The following is a 19,863-nucleotide window of genomic DNA, read 5'->3' as shown; positions in this document are numbered from 1 at the left end:
TATAAGATAAACCGACATTACAGCCCCTTTTGAGATGCATTTCGGTCCAGTCATGATCGCCATCATACTTAGCGTCTTGCTCCAATGTTTCATTTAATTGGTTCTGAGTGCTGTGTTTTTTTTAATGATGTCTCCTTTATTCCCCAAGGCCTTTATAAGGCGTTGCTTGGCATACAGGAAGGAGGACCGGTTTGATGTTCACCAGCTGGGAAGGGATTCCTACCTGCTCCCTCACATGAGGAGGTCCAGCTCTTCAGGGAATCTGCAGCTGGGCGCTGGTGGCTCAGGACCTGCCTCCTCCAGCATCATCTCATACTGAGGGCCGGCTGTGCACTGACTGACTGGCTGCACCACGCCTGCAGAGCCCTCTCCCCCACAGGACCAGGTGTGTGGGAGAGGAGCTGCCTGCCAACCAGCGGTGTATGGAAGGCATTTGGACCCTGCAGACTGAATGGTGTGGAATTTGGCCTTTGCCTGGACTGTGCTGGATTTCAAATGGGTGTTTACTAAAGACTTATTAATGAATGGATGTTTAAAAGAACATGAGTAAATTACCTTGTGAAGGTTGACTAGAGCACTGCTACAGACAGTACCTTAAATAAATGTGACTGGACACTTGCTGGTGGAAGCCTTACAGGGCCTAAGGGATACCTGGCAGCCCATCGTTTAGAAGAATGAACATGGTCCTACAGGGGTGATTTAACTTCTAGGACAGTCTTTTCTTTTTTTTCTTTTTTGTTGTAGATCTGCAATGATTTCACCATCAATTTGGCTGTATGTTTTTTTATTTTCAGAAAGTTTTGAGTTGTACAATTAGCCATGAGAATGTAATTTTTAGCGTATGTGGGATCTGTCATTTAGGCCCAGGCAGCATACTAATGTTGAATGCACAAAATAACCAAATGTCAATGTACAGAATCCTATGCAGGTAAGATTTTAATGAATTTCTTCGAGAGTACATGAATATTTGCTGTACAGAAGACGATTTTCAGATTTCGAACTGCAGCTGTACCATTCTGTACAAATGTTTAAAGGCCCAGTGCAGTGATTTAAAAAAAATAATAAAAATAAATCTCCCCCCCTTAGTTTTGTATACGCATTACCACACTGAGGTTGGAATAATACTGTGAAATTGTGATAATTATGATGATGACCTTTAGTGTAAGAACTGTTTGACAAGACCACCTGAAATGTTTGCCTGTGTGGTGGGATGGAATTTTGGCCTGCCTGCTGACATCTCCAGGCGGTAAATTAGTTTATAGATCAATAAGAGTTCCAAACCTCACTGCTAATAACAGCTAGTTTTCCCCTCCCCACTCAGACCACTAGCAATTCTTTGCTTCAGAAATTGCTATGTTTTGTTTCTGACCATATTTTCTATTGAAAATCACAGTAAGGTACTTAATTGTTACCCAGAAATGACTTGATATTGAGATAAAAATGGCTGCATTGGACCTTTAACAATTTCTCTTGTACTTTTTTTTTTTCTCTTTGTTTTACATTTTTGCTGCTTTTGATGTCGCTCTTAAGTTTTAGGGCTGTATGTTCCACTCTGGGTAGAAAATGTACAGTTCTGTAAAAACAATAAATGATGACGATGATAAATACCAGGGAATCACAGTATGCTATACAACGGATTTCTTTTGGAGACTACGATGGGAGGAGCTCTCCAGTGTTGGGCTTTTTCAGTCCGTGTAGTCCTGACATAAGTTACAAAGAATTCCAGTCCCATCTTAAATTACATACAGTGCATTCTTAAAGTATTCAGACCCCTTGAATTTCTCTTTTACGTTACAGCCTTAATCTAAAATGTATTAATTTCCCCCCCCCCCCCCCCAATCGATCTAAACAACCCCATAATGACAAAGCAAGAACAGGTTTTTAGAAATGTTTGCAAATGTATTAAAAATAAACTGACATTTGCATAAGTATTCAGACCCTTTACTCAGTACTTTGTTCAAGCAACTTTGGCAGCGATTACAGCCTCGAGTCTTTGTTATGATGCAACAAGCTTGGCACCTGTATTTCGAGTTTTCCCATTCTTCTCTGCAGATCCTCAAGTTCTGTCAGGTTTGATGGGGAGTGTCGCTGCACAGCTATTTTCAGGTCTCTAGAGATGTTCGATCGGATTCAAGTCCAGGCTCTGGCTGGGTTGCTCAAGGACATTCAGAAGCCACTCCTGCATTGTCTTGGCTGTGTGCTTAGGGTTGTTGTTGTCCTGTTAGAAGGTGAACCTTCACCCCAGCCTGAGGTCCTGAGTGCTCTGGAGCAGGTTTTCATCAAGGATCTCTGTACTTTGCTCTGTTCATCTTTCCCTTTCCTGACTATTCTCCCAGTCCCTGCTGCTGAAAACATCCCCACAGCATGACGCTGCCACCACCATACTTCACCGTAGGGATGGTGCTAAGTTTCCTCCAATGAATTCTATCTTTCATCAGACCAGAGAATCTTGTTTCATGGTCTGAGTCCTTTAGGTGCCTTTTGGCAAACTCCAAGCGGGCCGTCATGTACCTTTTTTACTGAGGAGCGGCTTCCGTCTGGCCACTCTACCATAAAGGGCTGATTGGTGGAGTACTGCAAAGATGGTTGTCCTTCTGGAAGGTTCTCCCACCACAGAGGAGCTCTGTCAGTGACCTTCTCCACCAATTGCTCAGTTTGGCTGGGCGGCCAGCTCTAGGAAGAGTTTTGGTTGTTCAAAACGTCTTCCATTTAGGAATGATGGAGGCTACTGTGTTCTTGGGGTCCTTCAATGATGCAGAAATGTTTTGGTGCAGATCTGTGCCTCGACACAGTCCTGTCTCTGAGTTCTACGGACAATTCCTTCGACCTCATGGCTTGGTTTTTGTGCTGACTTGCACTGTCAACTGTGGGACCTTACCTAGACAGATGTGTTCCTTTCCAAATCATGTCCAATCTTGAATTTACCAGAAGTGGACTCAAATCAAGTTGTAGAAACCTCTCAAGGATTATCAATGGAAACAGGATGCACCTGAGCTCAAATGAGTCTCATAGCAGAGGGTCTGAATACTTATGGAAAAAAGGTATGTTTCATTTTTATTTGCAAAAAAAATCAAAAAACCTGTTTTCACTTTGTCATTATGGGGTATTGGGTGTAGATAAATGTAGAAAAAGTCAAGGGGTCTGAATAATTTCCAAATGCACTGTATCTTGTCTGGCTACCTTTTCTCAATTGTGGCAAGGGAAAATAGCTATACTCCCAAATCTGTGCTTTTGCTCAATTGCGTTTCCTGTACTTGTAAAGATGAACTTGTGATGATTCTGCTGGAATTGTAGACGTAGCCCAGAGTAAACACCTCAATGTATATTTGGCTCCCTGACAATATTGGGGATCATTGAGAAGGGAAGATGGGTGTTCCTTGTCGTTGGGGTCAGACAGTGCCAGAAGAGCCTGCTGACCAGACAGTGACCCAGTCTGATTATTTGCGTGTATGATTGAGTTTCTTCCACAGCCCAGTGGAGTAGGCATGCTTTAGATCTGATGCTAGCAGCAACTGGGAGCCAGTGACGGGATGGAACTGAAGAAGGGCAAAGTTAACATGAGCAGCAGCATTCTTGATCAGCTGTTGCACCAATATATTCTGTTCCACTGACCATTTAAATACTTGTAGCAGAAAATGTTGAAGGGCTCAATACAATTAACATGCAGCAGGCCTACAAAGAGTGAACCATACCAATTTCCATGAATGGGAATAATTGTTTGAAGCTACTTGGTATATACAGAAATTTGTAAAAATACATCCGACAGCAAATTTGCAATTGCATGTGAAGTTTGAGGTATTAACTTTTTAGTAGCCAAGATGCACCAACTTGGTAATAGTGAGTGCAAAATGAATCTGCTCAAGGTACATTGTGGGAAAATCTCAACTGCATCCTCTCCTTCTCAAAACCCACTGGAAAAGGTCAGTGGGGTGGGACCTCTGGCTTTCTCATATGATGGGTTGAGGAGAGAAGACAGGATGAGTATTCCCATTCCTACACTGACACCTTGTGGTTTTCAGCAGTAATGCACCTTCATTTTTACACCAACCAAAGAATTACAGAACTGAGGTGGAAGTATGAGAAGTCAATGCCGCAGACGAGAAAAATAAATCAATTTATTCAAAAAAGGGATCTCAATTACACACTTTCATTCATATGTTTTAGTACTTTTTGTAAAACAAAAATAAGACATGATTCTGCATTACAACAGGCTAAAGCGGATCTCGCACAATACTTCTCACATTTGACCGCCCATCGTTCTTCCGAAGACCCTTGCTGTTGATTCAGCCACCAAGGCTGCATCCCGATTCTCCACCCTTTTTCCAGACTGTACACTCCCCATCATGGATTTAACAATGGTGGAAACTTCTCCAGCCAATGATTACACCAATCCAATGCTTGTAAATCTATAACAAGAAATGTGCAAATATACACACACTTCTGGAAAAGGGTGGATAATTGGGGACGCCGCCATAGTTTCAGGAATACAACGGAGTGTTTTCAGATTCTTTCTTGTTGAGTTTTAAATGCGGTAGATCTGGTCGGTAAATGGTTCTCTGCTAGGAAGATGCAAGTCACTGGTGCTTCTCTAGGTTCATAGGAAGTCACTGGTGTAGGGAGGAGTGTTTCTGTCAATGTGTCACTGACCACTGGGGCTCTGGAGAAGGATGTTGCGTCCAGGATGAGGGTGTCTGCTCATAGGAGACTGCCGCTTGCGGAGCTAGGTGGGAGAATGAACTCAGATGGAGGCAGAGTTACCCCTGGGACCAGAGGCAGCTGGGAGTTGATCATGGATAGGTTTAGGGGAGGAAGAGGGGCCAATGGAGGGAAACCTGAGGAAGTCAGGTGTAATGTTACAACAATACAGGAATTTTACTAACAGTAGTATAAAAATACCCATAAACCTACATCTTGAAAACATTGACATTACCTGCTGGTGGCATCCCTCCAATACCTGGTAATGACACAGTGCCCAAGTCTGGTAAAGTGACATTTAAATTTGCCAGTTTGTGAAGGGGAGGTAGGCCTCCGGGTAATGACATTAGACCTATGCAGGACATATAAAAACAATGAAATACACCAAGCCACATAAACATAATACATGCATCATATTGTTCCCAAACTAGAACCGTGTCCAACAATGACCTGGTAATGTGGTAGCAGGGATGACTGGGGGCACTGTGCTTAGCAGGGGGCTGACTTGGCTAGGCAATAGTGGCACAGTAGGTACTCCTTGGACAAAGATACAATCCATTGTTAATAACTCATCTCTTACTTGGTGACATCAAGTCTGTAAGCAATATGCGTCTCAATGAAAAGTAGTGATACCTAGCATACCTGTTTGAAGAGCGCTCGGGACAGTGAGAGGAGCTGAGCTGACTGACAGGTCAAAGAGATTTTGTTCCAACCCAGTTGGAGCAGAAGGCACCGCAGATTGAGGACTGACAGCAGAGAGCTGAACCTGAGGAACAAATGAAAACTGGGATCAACACCCAGTGCTGTAGAATATTCTCACTGTACACAAATTCCTTCACGTGACCGGCAGATATTGGGGATGAAAAGAAGTAGGTCATTAACAAAAATGTCTTACCTCTGTGAAGCCATCCTTAAATGGGGAAACTGGTTCACTTGGAATATGTCCAGGGAAGCTGATCTTCTTACCCTCTTCAAATGTATGTGTGGGTATCCTGTGCAGGTAGCCATAGCCAATCCCACAGCCTAGGCTGAAGAAGAGCACAGAGAGTATGTGTGCTATGGGCCAGCCAATAGGCATTTCAGCTAAATGAATTAACAACAAAACGTCAATGCCATACCTGCCCTCTCCACCCCATTCAACGTTTGGAATGATAACCACATCCCGACAGTTGTCCGTGTTATACACATACAACTTAAGCTCTTTCCCTTCATGCGTCTCAATGAGGGAGAAGAGATCCCCAGACTGTGGGGAAAAGTCCAGACAAAAACCATAGTCAAACACAACATCAACAGCTTAGTGTAGGGAAAACATCATTGAAATGACACTAAAGAAAGGCATCCCACACACCTCGTTCATGACAGTGTCAGCACCAATGATGTAGTCAGTGTGTGGTCTCAAACCAGCCAGGGCTGCAGGAGAGTTTGGCTCCACTTCCTGAGGACAAGAAATATAATACAGACCGAAATTGTAAACACAGTGTGCCGTAAAAATGTATTTGCCCCCTTTCTAATGTTCTCTACTTTTCCATATTTTTTATACTGAATGTAATCAGATCTTCAACCAAAACCTAATATTACATAAAGGGAACCTGAGTAAACAAATAACACAACAATTACATACTTACTTCATTTATTTCATGAACAAAAGTGCAACACCCAATGCCTCTGTGAAAAAGTTAATTGCCCCCTTCACTCAATAACTGGTTGTGCCACCTTAAACTGCAATGACTACAACCAAATGCTTCCTGTAGTTGTTGATCAGTATCTCACGTCGCTGTGGAGGAATTTTGGCCCACTCTTGCATGCAGAACTGCTTTAACTAAGCGACATTCGTGGGTTTTCAAGCATGAACTGATCGTTTCAAGTTCTGCCACATCTCAATTGGGATTAGGTCTGGATTTTGACTAGGCCATTCCAAAACTTCAAATTTGTTGTGCAAAAAGGTATACTTTTGAATCATCTGTTCATAGAACATTCTTCCAAGAGTCTTGAACCATCCAGGTGCTTCCTTGTGCTTTTTGGCAAACTTCAGTCAACTTTTTGGACGACATGGGTCCCATTATGCCTGCCGAAAACAAAACACTGCATTCCACAGTAAGAACCTCATACCAACAGCATGGTGGTGGTAGTGTGATGGTTTGGCGATGCTTTGCTGCCTCAGGACCTGGACGACTTGCCTTAATAGAAGGAACCATGAATTCTGCTCTGAATCAGATAATTCTACAGGAGAATATCAAGCAATCTGTCTGTGAGCTGAAGCGCAGCTGGGTCGTCAGCAAGACAATGATCCAAAACACACTCAAGTCTACATGAAAATGAATTTAAAAAAAACACATTTGAAATGGCCTAGTCAAAGTCCAGACCTAATCCCAATTGAGATGTTGTGGCAGGACTTAAAAATGAGCATTTCATGCTTGAAAACCCTCAAATGTCACTGAGTTAAAAGCAGTTCTGCATACAAGAGTGGGTCAAAATTCCTCCAAAGCAATGTGAGAGACTGATTAACAACTACAGGAAGCATTTGGTTGTAGTCATTGCAGCTAAAGGTGGCGCAACCAGTTACTGAGTGTAATGGGGCAATTACTTTTTCACACATGGGAATTGGGTGTTGCATAACTTAATTAAATCAGTAAAATAAGTATATTTTTTGTTATTTGTAAACTCAGGTTCCCTTTATCTAATATTTGGTTTTGAGTGAAGATCTGATAATTCAGTATAGATTTTTTTGGCAAAAATAGAGAAATTAAGGCAAATACGTTTTCACGGCACTGTATATCGGGGTCAATGCAAGTCTTCACATCAACACCATTTCCAGTTTTACATTTATTCATATGTGCAGCTCTAAACGCCAAGGCGATTCACTCACCAGAACATGCCACACATTCTCATTGGCTCCTTCGAAGCTGCAGAATCGGATGCTGACACCCAGCAGCCCCTGACCTCCCCACATATTGTTGGGTGTGACTGTTGCCTCCCGCAGCTCAATCATCTTGCTGCTGTATACAAGCATCTTGATGGGTTTCTCCACATTCACCTTCAGCAAGTCTTTTAATGTGTCATCATCTTTGTTCTGACAAAAATGTACAGATGTTAAAGTGCATCATCACCTGTAAACAAAGTTAGTCCACCTATAGGTTGTCTTGTAACCCTGGCTTTGAAAATAGTTGAGCTGCAAAGGGATCTGACAGCTTCAGGATGTAGATAATTTGAGAAATGACAGTTTACCAATCTTGTGTCACTGATGGAAATAATAAAGTCAAAGAATGGTTCCAATCCTGCACGATGCCCAGGGGAATTCTCTTGCACCTGCAAATTGAAACAGGATTTTTGTGCATGACTTAAATAACATGATATTCATATTGCCCTTAAAAATTCAATCGCCACACTTTTACAGCTAACACACAGGTGCAATGCCCTTTGCAAATGTGTTCTGAATTGAAACGACATCCCACCCCCGTCATGCACATTGACAGACCGGTTGCTCGAGTCAAGCGACGACCTGGCACTAGTTAACTAACTAACTAACTAACTAGCTATCCAAATCAGCTTGCACAATTTCACTCGTCAGACATTGCTCTGTTTAATTGGTTAGACTACACCATTTTTTCCCCTGAACGACAAACGTGGTGAATTACTCACATGGAGCACATAAAATACACACTGACATTCTACAACAACCTGATGACAGCAACAACATTAGCGTCATTCACACTCATGACAAGTATTTATGTGTTGCGTTCCCATCATCAACTAGCCCAGTTACAGCTCGTGGTTTAGCATGCTACTAAAGATCCATACTCTGAGGACGTGATAACCTTCGGATCCTCCTCCAGGTATGTCCATGCTCTGTGCACCCCCCATGTCTCCTCAAAACCTGGATATTATTCTGGTGAATAAATCAGTGTAGCTGGCTAGACACTTAGCTAACACTTTCCCCCGGTTCCGGGATGATGCTAAAATCAAGATTGCCTACATAGCCACACTTCCGGTACACTGTAAGAGAGTTTCTGGCATCATCTAAAATACAAAAAAATACTAAAACCTTGTTTCTTTCCTCTACCATTTGTGTTCAGTGTGTTTTTTATATATTTTCTTTTCTCTAATTGACTTTCCAAACCCCGGCCTGGTCTTGGTCTGTTTCGCAAGCATTCCCGGAAGTCTCGCGATATTGTGACTCGATGTTTAGAATCTGTGCTATGCATTTATGCAATTTTATATGTTCTTGTTTTAAGGTTACTTAAGGTCACTTTAAAGAAAAAACGGTTAATGTTAAGGGTAATAGAAGGTTAAATGACCCTTAATTGGCTATTTGATATGTTTTAGAATGGGAGTGGAGCTGATGAAAGCAGTGTATGCTATGGTGTCTAGCTCATGATTGGGGAATCATCACAAACAGGAGCCTTATTAATCTATCTCACGTATTCCATCGTGTTCCAGGCTTTACTTATTATGGGAAAGGAATTTCATGTTGACCAATTGGATGATAGACGACATAAATGTGATGTGTTTTCCTCAACAAACTGAATCCGTGCCTTTGTCCATTGGGGCAGCAACCAAACATTGTAAATGAAAACAACATCGTTGTTGATGCCATAGGTGCTGGATGGTGCTGTCTAATACAATCACTGGAAGGAGTATGGCATATTGCTATCATTTTAGAACAGGAGTGGAGGAGGCTGAGGTAAACTGTAAGGAACGTCGCTTGCACAAACAGATTAACCCTATCAGTCCTGAGACCCCAGCAAAAAACAGCTTTTCATTTATCTGACTTTCATTTATCATCAAGCCCTCATATTTAGCCTCACAATTAATTGTTTCACCATTTTATTTTCAGGAAAGCCAGGGCTATAAGTAGAACACAAAATAATTTGACATTCATGAGTTTTATTGACAAATGTCAATTAAATAAATAAGGTCCACCGAAGCAAAAAAACGGATAAAAATTAACTCACCAGAACATGCCACACATTCTCATTGGCTCCTTCGAAGCTGCAGAATCGGATAAAAATGTATTTATATGAAGGTTTTAAGTACAGTAATTATTTGCTCAGTGGGAAATGAATATCTGACTAGTGACAACAGTTTGGAGTTTGTGACAGAAATTATGTTCATTACAGTATTATACAATGGGTGGGTCTAATCCTGAATGCTGATTGGTTAAAACCGCATTCCAGCCAGTGTCTATTCTATGACATTAAAATGCCAATTTCCGCATTCCAGCCAGTGTCTATTCTATGACATTAAAATGCCAATTTCCATCTGACTGCGCAATCCACTACCTCATCAGCCCAGCCAGGCTCTTTATAAACTTCTCCACTATAAAAAGCATCGAAACATTACCTCACATTTCTTTTAGACTAACATTTACTTTTCACAGTGTAGATTTGTATAAACCTTGCTGTCTGTCTCCAGCATTTGCAACATTGTTTCAATATTCAAATTAGATCTCCAGCTGTCCCAGAGTACTAATGAACGTGTCGGGAGTCGGGACGAGACAGACAGGCAGTGTTTCTTAGCCAGTCTAAAACATGAATCAGACATCAGATGGTGTAGGTGTCCTGGAGGGCAGGTAGTTTGCCCCCGGTGATGTGTTGTGCAGACCTCACTACCCTCTGGAGAGCCTTACGGTTGTGGGCGGAGCAGTTGCCGTACCAAGCGGTGATACAGCACTACAGGATGCTCTCGATTGTGCATCTGTAAAAGTTTTGTGAGTGTTCTTGGTGACAAGCCAAATTTCTTCAGCCTCGAGTTGAAGAGGTGCTATTGCGCCTTCTTCACCACGCTGTCTGTGTGGGTGGACCATTTCAATTTGTCTGTGATGTGTACGCCGAGGAACTTAAAACTTTCCACCTTCTCCAATACTGTCCTGTCGATGTGGATAGGGGGGTGCTCCCTCTGCTGTTTCCTGAAGTCCACGATCATCTCCTTTGTTTTGTTGACGTTGAGTGTGAGGTTATTTTCCTGAGACCACACTCCGAGGGCCCTCACCTCCTCCCTGTAGGCCTTCTCGTCGTTGTTGGTAATCAAGCCTACCACTGTAGTGTCGTCTGCAAACTTGATGATTGAGTTTGGAGGCGTGCATGGCCACGCAGTCATGGGTGAACAGGGAGTACAGGAGAGGGCTGAGAACGCCACCCTTGTGGGGCCCCAGTGTTGAGGATCAGGGGGGTGGAGATGTTGTTTCCTACCTTCACCACCTGGGGGCGGCCTGTCAGAAAGTCCAGGACCCAGTTGCACAGGGCGGGGTCGAGACCCAGCTTAATGACGAGTTTGGAGGGTACTATGGTTTTAATGCTGAGTTGTAATCGATGAACAGCATTCTTACATAGGTATTCCTCTTGTCCAGATGGGTTAGGGCAGCGTGCAGTGTGGTTTCGATTGCGTCGTCTGTGGACCTATTGGGGCGGTAAGCAAATTGGAGTGGTCTAGGGTGTCAGGTAGGGTGGAGGTGATATGATCCTTGACTAGTCTCTCAAAGCACTTCATAATGGCGGAAGTGAGCGCTACGGGGCGATAGTCGTTTAGCTCAGTTACCTTAGCTTTCTTGGGAACAGGAACAATGGTGGCCCTCTTGAAGCATGTGGGAACAGCAGACTGTTCAGGTGCATCCTGTTTCCATTGACGTCCATAAGACGTTTCTACAACTTGATTGGAGTCTACCTGTGGTACATTCAATTGATTGGACATGATTTGGAAAGGCACACACCTGTCTATATAAGGTCCCACAGTTGACAGTGCATGTCAGAGCAAAAACCAAGCCATGAGGTCGAATTAATTGTCCGTAGAGCTCCAAGACAGGATTGTGTCAAGGCAGAGATCTGGGGAAGGGTACCAAAAAAATGTCTGCAGCATTGAAGGTCCCCAAGAACACATTGTTCTCCATTATTCTTAGACTACTGCGCCACTCGGGAGCCCAAGGCACTGCATCTGTGCTTGAGGCGTCACTACAGACACCCTGGTTCGAATCCAGGCTGTATCACAACTGGCTGTGATTGGGAGTCCCATAGGGCGGCGTACAATTGGCCCAGGGTCATCTGGGTTTGCCCGGTGCAGGCCATCATTGTAAATAAGAATTTGTTCTTAACTGACTTGCCTAGTTAAATTAGGGTTAAACTAATAAAATTTAAAAAATGTATTCTTAAATGGAAGAAGTTTGGAACCACCAAGACTCTTCCTAGAGCTGGCCGCCCGGCCAAACTGAGCAATCGGGGGAGTAGGACCTTGGTCAGGGAGGTGACCAAGAACCCGATGGTCACTCTGACAGAGCTCCAGAGTTCCTCTGTGGAGATGGGAGAACCTTCCAGAAGGACAACTATCTCTGCCGCATTCCACCAATCAGGCCTTTATGGTAGAGTGGCCAGACGGAAGCCACTCCTCAGTAAAAGGCACATGGTAGCCCGCTTGGAGTTAGCCAAAAGGCACCTAAAGACTCTCAGACAATGAGAAACAAGATTCTCTGGTCTGATGAAACAAAGATTGAACTCTTTGGCCCGAATGCCAAGTGTCACATCTGGAGGAAACCTGGCACCATCCCTACGGTGAAGCATGGTGGTGGCAGTATCATGCTGTGGGGATGTTTTTCAGCGGCAGGGACTGGGAGACTAGTCTGGATCGAGGCAAAGATGAACGGAGCAAAGTACAGAGAGATCATTTATTTTTTAAATATTGTTTTTACACCTTTTTTTCTCCCCAATTTCGTGATATCGAATTGGTAGTTACAGTCTTGCGGACTCAGGAGAGGTGAAGGTCGAGAGTCATGCATCCTCCGAAACACAACCCCGCCAAGCCGCACTGCTTCTTGACACACTGCTCGCTTAACATGGAAGCCAGTCGCACCAATGTGTCGGAGGAAACACCATACAGCTGGCGACCGAAGCCAGCGTGCATGCGCCCGGCTGCCACAAGGAGTCACTAGAGTGTGATGGCGCAAGGACATCCCAGCCAGCCAAACCCTCCCCTAACCTGGACGACGCTGGGCCAGTTGTGCGCTACCTCATGAGTCTCCAGGTCGCGGTCGGCTGCAACACAGCCCGGGATCGAACCCGGATCTGTATTGACGCCTCTAGCACTGATCAGTGCCTTAGACTGCTGCCCCACTCGGGAGGCCTACAGAGAGATCCTTCATGAAAACCTGCTCCAGAGTGCTCAGGACCTCAGACTGGGGCAAAGGCTCACCTTCTAACAGGAAAACAACCCTAAGCACACAGCCAAGACAATGCAGGAGTGGCTTCGGGACAAGTCTCTGAATGTCCTTGAGTGGCCCAGCCAGAGCCCGGACTTGAACCCGATTGAACATCTCTGGAGAGACCTGAAAATAGCTGTGTAGCAATGCTCCCCATTCAACCTGGCAGAGCTTGAGAGGATCTGCAGAGAAGAATGGGAGAAACTCACCAAATACAGGTGTGCCAAGCTTGTAGCGTCAGAAGACTCAAGGCTGTAATGGCTGCCAAAGGTTCTTCGACAATGTACTGAGTAAAGGGGCTGAATACTTATGTAAATGTAATATTTCTGTTTTTTATTTTTAATAAATTATCAAACATTTCTAAAAAACAGTTTTTGCATTGTCATTATGGGGTATTGTGTGTAGATTGATGAGGGGGGAAAAACTATTTAATACATTTTAGAATAAGGTTGTAACGTAACAAAATGTGGAAAAAGTTAAGGGTTCTGAATACTTTCTGAATGCACTGTAAATGTCACTATAAATCAGCTTAAACAAATGCAGCTACTTTGTTGTTATTCTCGCTACACTGTTTGACGTGACAGTAAGTTAGCCGTAATTTGCTAGCTAGCAAGCAAGAGATAAGAACATTGCCAGCCAGTATGGCAATGGAACATTTAGAATGAACGACTGGGTTGCGCCTCTGGCAACCTTACCAATAGAACAAATGACCAGCCACCTTGGGTATTAACCTTAGATTTGTGTAAGGATGAAATAGTATGAATAATCAAAATTACGTTTTTAATGAAAATATGTCAACTTTGTCTCGGGCCTAACAACACCCGTGCCAATATATCCCCAAGCACTGGCTTCACGGGCATTATCACTTAATTATAGTCACTATATCCTTGGATTTCCTATGATCTTCTATGATCTCCCCTTACCTTCTAACAACTCGTGTGTAGCTTGTGAGCGTCATAGAGCAAAACATGTTACGTGTGAGTTTTTGAGAGTCTCAGCTTTTCATAAATAGCTTTTAATAGTTTGTAGCTCGGACTCTACAAACGTTTTCGTAAAAAGACCCGGCTCCAGGCCCCTTTGGGCCCTTGTCTCACAAATACCGCTCTAGCTCAGCCCCCGTTAATCACACAGACTAATGGTGTTGAAAAGGGGTTAGTAGCCCAAATTGCGTTGGCATCGCGGTGGGACACATTGGGTTAATGAATAGATAATTGAATATCTTTGGGATGCATGTTTTATCATATCATTTGAAATTAAGTTGTTCAGAGTAATGCTTACACTCATCAATCATGACCAGTCCTTTTAGTCTGAATGTCCATGTGATCAACTTGATATAGGCATACTCTGATCTAGAATAGCTTTCCACAGCAGCCTCTTGCAGTGGACACAATTACTGAGGAGCCTATATGTTGGAGTGAAATTCTACAGGTCAACAACTGTTTCCACTCTTGTTGTGGTGTGAAATTGAACAAACAGATAAGCATGGATTGTGGTGATACAATAAAATAACTGAGATGAATCAACCAATGTGGAGGGCCGCATAACCATACCCCAAATGTAGAGGGTTGCTTGGATTGTGAAGTGAATCTCGCATTATCAGCGATTGGGCCTACTAATCAATATTAAACCTTCTGTAACTTATATATCAATTACCTTTATTTGTTTTGTAAAACATATATTAATATACCGGTATTGATTAAGCAAATATATTAACTTTAAAATTAAGCTTAGCCTATTATTTCTCTTACAAATAAGGAGATATATCAAAGGATTCAAGTATATTGCTTTCTGTACTGTATGTTAGGATAGGCCTCTACAAACTGTGGTTGCAAAAGTTCCAACTTACTGGCCTTTCGCCATTGTGAGGGGGAAAATGCATCATACTGGGATAAAGATCTCCCCAGCGGAAGGATACCTTTATGCTCTGGTTTTGAGGCCAAATTACTCCCACTTCAAAGGATTACACCCATCATAGACTAGAAAGAAATAGTCATTATCTGCCCTCATCCTTTAACATTATGTTGAAAATGGTCTCTGTCGATAATGCTTTCAAGGCTGGGAGGACAAGAATCATACTAGCGCCCTATGAGTAATATGTTGAAATATCACCACCATGGCTTATGACTCTGATAACAAACTGTAAGAATTAAAGAATGCTTCATCTGCATTCCTGGTCAGAAATGTATACATTATGTGTGCTTGTATGTGCATACTGAATTTACAATTTAATTCAGAACTATGGTAATAATGTTTGATTTATACATATGATTAATATATTTTGCTACGGTGTTACATTTGTGACATTAAAATTGTTGTCCTTTTCACTTTTAATCGCTGAAGAATTCTCTGTCTACAGTGACGCTATCCTACTAGAAGTAAATAAATAAACTCAGTATTTCACTCGCAGCTTGCTGACACCTTAAGTCCCTGCAATCATCACTCCTCTCAGGGCCACTCTATGTGGCTGTCACAGATTTATATCCATTCAGTCCTCCAAGTAATTTACAATGCAAGTCTGGACTAGGGAATCTACTATTCTTAGTATACATGAAAATATATTCTTACAGCACTATAAAATATACTCTGGGGAGTTTTTAGGACACAGACTTGGATGTTTTGTGAGAGTCAACATTTTATGGTGTATATTACTGAAGAAGGACCAAATAAGTTTGGGAATGTCAATACTAGCTAATGCTAAACACTGAAGCCTGTAAAATAAATGAGTATATTTTACTTATGAACTGGCAACAATCTGGGCAATAAAATTAGTATGTACATAGAGAAGATGACCAATATTTAACATTATGGCAATGTTTAAAATACTCTTTAGAGCAGAGCAAAAACATTACCCGTCTGGGTTAAACTTGGCAGTCAACGTGCTGGATCCTTCAGCGTGCACCACATGGCAAACAGCTGTGTCTTCTCTGGAGTGCCATGCTGACCACACCAACTGCCTGGCCAGGCTCCGGCCTGTCATGATGGCGGATGGACCTTCCAGAGCTGTGCTCACCAACCATGATCTCCTTCCTGTCTGTCTTTGGCTCTCTGCTTGTAGTCCAGTTGTGAAGCTAATGAGAGCCTTCCAAATGCATTCTGACAAAGCTTAGTGATTGCAGTCATAATCAAGCCGAGTGCAAAAAATGAATAGAATTGTGCACTGCAGCGGGTTTGTATTTTAATGACATAAACTTAATGAATCCTCTGTGACAGGTCATTATCCTGGGGAAGAGAAAACTGTCAAAATAAAGGGAGCCTGTGGTTAGAGGAGCTGTATAATCTCACAGACATACTGTGCTGGGAGGCAGAGATAAAGTGCTCCTCAGAGAGGGGGGGGGGGGGGGGGGGGGGGGAAGAGGTGGGGGGGTGTTTAGCTGACAGTTCAGTACAGGTACCTGCTGGTGAAATGTTTATCACACAGACTGTTTATTATTTTCATTTCAACCGCTGACACTGTGTTCCCTGCCAGGCCAGTTCATGGCTCGTAGTCAGTATACGTGCAGTACCCTGGAAGTGTCAGCCCTCCTCATGTTAGAAACAATTAACAATTAACATTTAACAATTAGAGTGAGGCTGAGCACTGCATTACTGTCACATTCCGTGGGTCGTCTTGTTTCTCTAAAGCACATGATGGTAATCAGCATGCAAGGCCTGGCTACAGTGTAATTGCTCTTGGCAAACACTAATTGCCTTTAGAAACTGTCCAAGACAGACATTTACTAGCAGTCTTTCAACTTTAACAAGAGCCCCATTAGGAGTTCAGACGTTGTAGCCGGAGGGATGAGTAAGTTGCTGTTGATGCATTGTTAATTCTTCCATTTATACATTTGCTTTCTCCCAAGACAGATCAACCCTTGCACTGGGATTGAACCACGAGGTCAATAAGAGGAGGCTCTTTAGATAATTGTGAACTATTATCATTGCTTTAGGAGTGAAAGGCCCAGGCCACCGGTTTGATAATTCATGTCAGTGTTACCATCACTGCTAAAACACCCTTTAGAGTTACTGCCATGTTTGTATATCTGCTAAAGATGAAATGAATAAAATATGGCGATTTAAATAATACACTCCTCTCCACTTGGCCAAGGTGTGTGTGTGTGTGTGTGTGTGTGTGTGTGTGTGTGTGTGTGTGTGTGTGTGTGTGTGTGTGTGTGTGTGTGTGTGGGGGGGGGGGGGGGGGGGGCGCGCACGTGTTTGCTACAGAGAGACAGACAAAAGGGGGTTGTGTGGCAATGAGCCTCCATCAATATCATCATCACCATTTCATTAGACTAGCCGCGCACAATGGGAATGTCAGTATCTATCAGGAGCCTAATGTGGCAGTGATTCCCGGAGGTGGAAGATAGATCTGGCACATCAGGAACCCAATGACTAGACTCATGGATATATACGAGAGGAGAGCTTTACAGCTGAGAGGGGACAGGGGGAGAACCCCATTGTGGGGAGAACGTCTAGGACCTCAGTGACTATATGAGGACACTGGAGGTGCAAAGAGATACCAGTTGAGATGAAACTCACTGTGCTATGGTTAGGAGGAAAGATACTGCCTCTCAGACCTGAAGCACAAATCAATATCTCACAAAATCAATGGAAAGATTGTATAACAAGCACATGAAACCAATACCATAACTATCAGGAAATTATTTATTTAACGAATAAAAACCACTTGGAGACCAGAGGTTCAGCTACACTAAAAGCCCAATGCAACCGTTTTTATCTCAATATCATTTCTGGGTAAGAATTACATACCTTACTGTAATAGTTTTCCATTAACATTTTAAAAAAAGAAACAAAAATAGCTGATTAGCAAAAAAATATGTCTCAAGCAAGAATTCTGCTTGGACTGTCTCAGAGTGGCCTGAGTGGGGAGGGGGAGGGATATGTTATCTGAAAACTTGCTGTTATTGGCAGAGAGGTTTGGAACTCTCTTTGTAATTGGTCTATATTAACTTGTCACCAGGCAAGCCAAAACCCTAGCCATGCCAAACCTGCTGATTAGAAAGTCCTGTGTAGATTGTATTTTACAACAGGTAACTGTCAAGAAATATAACACTGATCGAATTTCTTCACACTTTTACAGTGTTAGTTTAATCAGCTGTTGTACAATATGACACAAAACATAGGGAAAACTTCATTTTGACTGCACTGGGCCTTTAAGTTAGATTGTACCTTGGTGTTGGTTCATTTTCTGTTGGACATGAAAACTAAGCCTCTTTAGGACCACCATCTCCTCATAGGCAGTGTGTTGGACACAGAGAATCTTAAGTTGTGGATGGTGTGAAATGGAGGGTGGTCAGCGAGTCAGACAGCAGGCATTTCACAGTCTGGTGTTCATAGACAGTCTACCCCCAGAGACTGAGAAAACGGAGAGGAAATCAGCCATGCTTGTTATTTTCAAACGCCTGCTTTGGACTTGTTCAAAGTTTAATAATGCTTGTAATTGCGATTGATGGGCTTCCTGATTGTTGGTTAAGGTGATGGAGCAATGTGTAATTCAATTAATTATTAATTTTATGTTCCATATATATCAGAGAGCTATTCCAAAGTGTACATTATAAAGGGTGTGAAGACAAGACAACGCAAATTAAAACATATTCATCTTACATGTTTCAGTCAAAATGGACAGACATTCTGTTCAAACAATTCTATTCAAACAATCTTGGGAATGCTAAAATAGCTCTGGAGATGATACATTTTGCATTGTGTGGAAGGACAAGCACTGATATTTATGTTCCAGTGTAGGTGGAGAATATAACTCGCAGTGGGGGGCCATTCGTCTCTGCTTAGTCACTGGACTGTGACAGCTAAAGGAGGCAATTATTGGGAGATACAAAAGCTGGTTCAGTTACTGCAGTTCAATCTGGCTCCTTCATTTTCATTTACTTTCAATTATTTCAAGAGCCTCAGACACCTGCTTCCAAATTAGCTCTGTAATTATGCATCAGTTCAATTAAGCCCGGACAATATTATCACCATTGCTGATGCAAACAACTAACCACTTTGTTTAACACACTTCGATTCAAAGAAAATAAGGTTTTTGATTTCTGTTACCCCCTTAAGACTGTGATTTATCCACTCCTGTATTTTGTGTAACTCCACGAAACATCCAATGACATCAAGTCCATAATGATCACGGCAGTGAAGGGTGGGGGGGGGGAAGGTAGTTGCTGGCCTAGCACCACTCAAACACTCTGCTCCTGTATGACTGGATTCAGATAAAATGCACCCAGGCAGAGCCTTGAAATGGGCTTTTCTCAGAGCTAAAAAATGTCAAGGAAGCACAGTGTGATGCGTTTCATGATAAATATCTTCAAAGTGTGAGTAATGAGAGGAGAGGAGTACACAGCGGGGTCTCGTGAAAGCTCAGCTGTGAGATGATCAGCCAATAAAACTCCCCTCCAGGGTGATTCATTTGAGGAATGGGGAATGATAATCACATAGGCTCTTTGGAGAATTTGGACAAGGCACTGGAAATGCATAGACATTTGCTCATACTAGATCTTTGGCCCGGGGGAGTGAGGGGCTAATCATTTCACAGGCCATGGTTGAAAAAACAATACATTCATTGCTCATTTCTACTGCCCATACTGGACTTTGATACGGCACCTTCCATTTCTGGGCTATCAGAAATATTCATATGTTGTAAATGCGGAGTGTTTGAACATGCCACTGTACCGTCTAGATGTTTGCGTTCAGTTGCCTCTGACGATGAATGGAAGGTGGGTGGCAAAGGCCGAGCGTCTTCTGAGGTAAATCATCTCAGAATTTCTCTCACATCATTCCTGTTCCCCATGGCTGACCCGAGTCCATAAAGGCAGGTCTGTCACCAAAAGCCTTTTTGTTATTCAGCTACCAAACACAGGACCCCAGAGGGAATATTACTGCACACTGTACAGAATTAAATACAGCGAGCCATTTCACTCGTCGACCGGACTCATAGCCACAGATAAATTTCATTGCAGATGATCATTGACCTCATTAACAATAAC

General features: G+C 42.8%; 2 protein-coding genes across 4 annotated transcripts in view; one reads left to right on the top strand and one right to left on the bottom strand.

The window, feature by feature from the left end:
- The window catches only part of LOC106586220 (serine/threonine-protein kinase tousled-like 1-B), a 29,555-nt gene extending 27,948 nt beyond the window's left edge, over nucleotides 1-1,607 (top strand). The window contains exon 22 of the mRNA XM_014173257.3: nucleotides 149-1,607. Coding sequence (XP_014028732.1) covers nucleotides 149-319 — 171 coding nt within the window. The 3' untranslated portion in view covers nucleotides 320-1,607. The remainder of the gene's footprint in view (nucleotides 1-148) is intronic.
- Nucleotides 1,608-4,095: 2,488 nt separating this feature from the next.
- On the bottom strand, nucleotides 4,096-8,841 carry LOC106586219 (Golgi reassembly-stacking protein 2). Of its 3 annotated transcripts, none has more exons than XM_014173254.3 (10): nucleotides 8,738-8,841; nucleotides 7,921-8,001; nucleotides 7,562-7,765; nucleotides 6,044-6,130; nucleotides 5,814-5,938; nucleotides 5,591-5,723; nucleotides 5,338-5,461; nucleotides 5,146-5,232; nucleotides 4,931-5,047; nucleotides 4,096-4,832 (listed from the first exon to the last, which is right to left on the bottom strand). In XM_014173254.3, exons 1-10 carry the CDS (start codon nucleotides 8,756-8,758, stop codon nucleotides 4,696-4,698), a joined length of 1,116 nt encoding a protein of 371 aa, XP_014028729.3. In that variant the 5' UTR covers nucleotides 8,759-8,841; the 3' UTR covers nucleotides 4,096-4,695. The 3 variants fall into 3 exon arrangements, with proteins under 3 accessions (XP_014028729.3, XP_014028730.3, XP_014028728.3); XM_014173255.3 differs by lacking the exon at nucleotides 8,738-8,841 and adding an exon at nucleotides 8,494-8,708 and having other exon boundaries at nucleotides 4,931-4,978; XM_014173253.3 differs by lacking the exon at nucleotides 8,738-8,841 and adding an exon at nucleotides 8,494-8,704.
- Nucleotides 8,842-19,863: the final 11,022 nt, after the last annotated feature.

The sequence above is a fragment of the Salmo salar genome, chromosome 25 (genome assembly GCF_965601325.2).
Source record: "Salmo salar chromosome 25, fSalSal1, whole genome shotgun sequence".
Lineage (NCBI taxonomy): Eukaryota > Metazoa > Chordata > Actinopteri > Salmoniformes > Salmonidae > Salmo > Salmo salar.
This window is presented reverse-complemented; position numbering and strand designations above follow the sequence as displayed.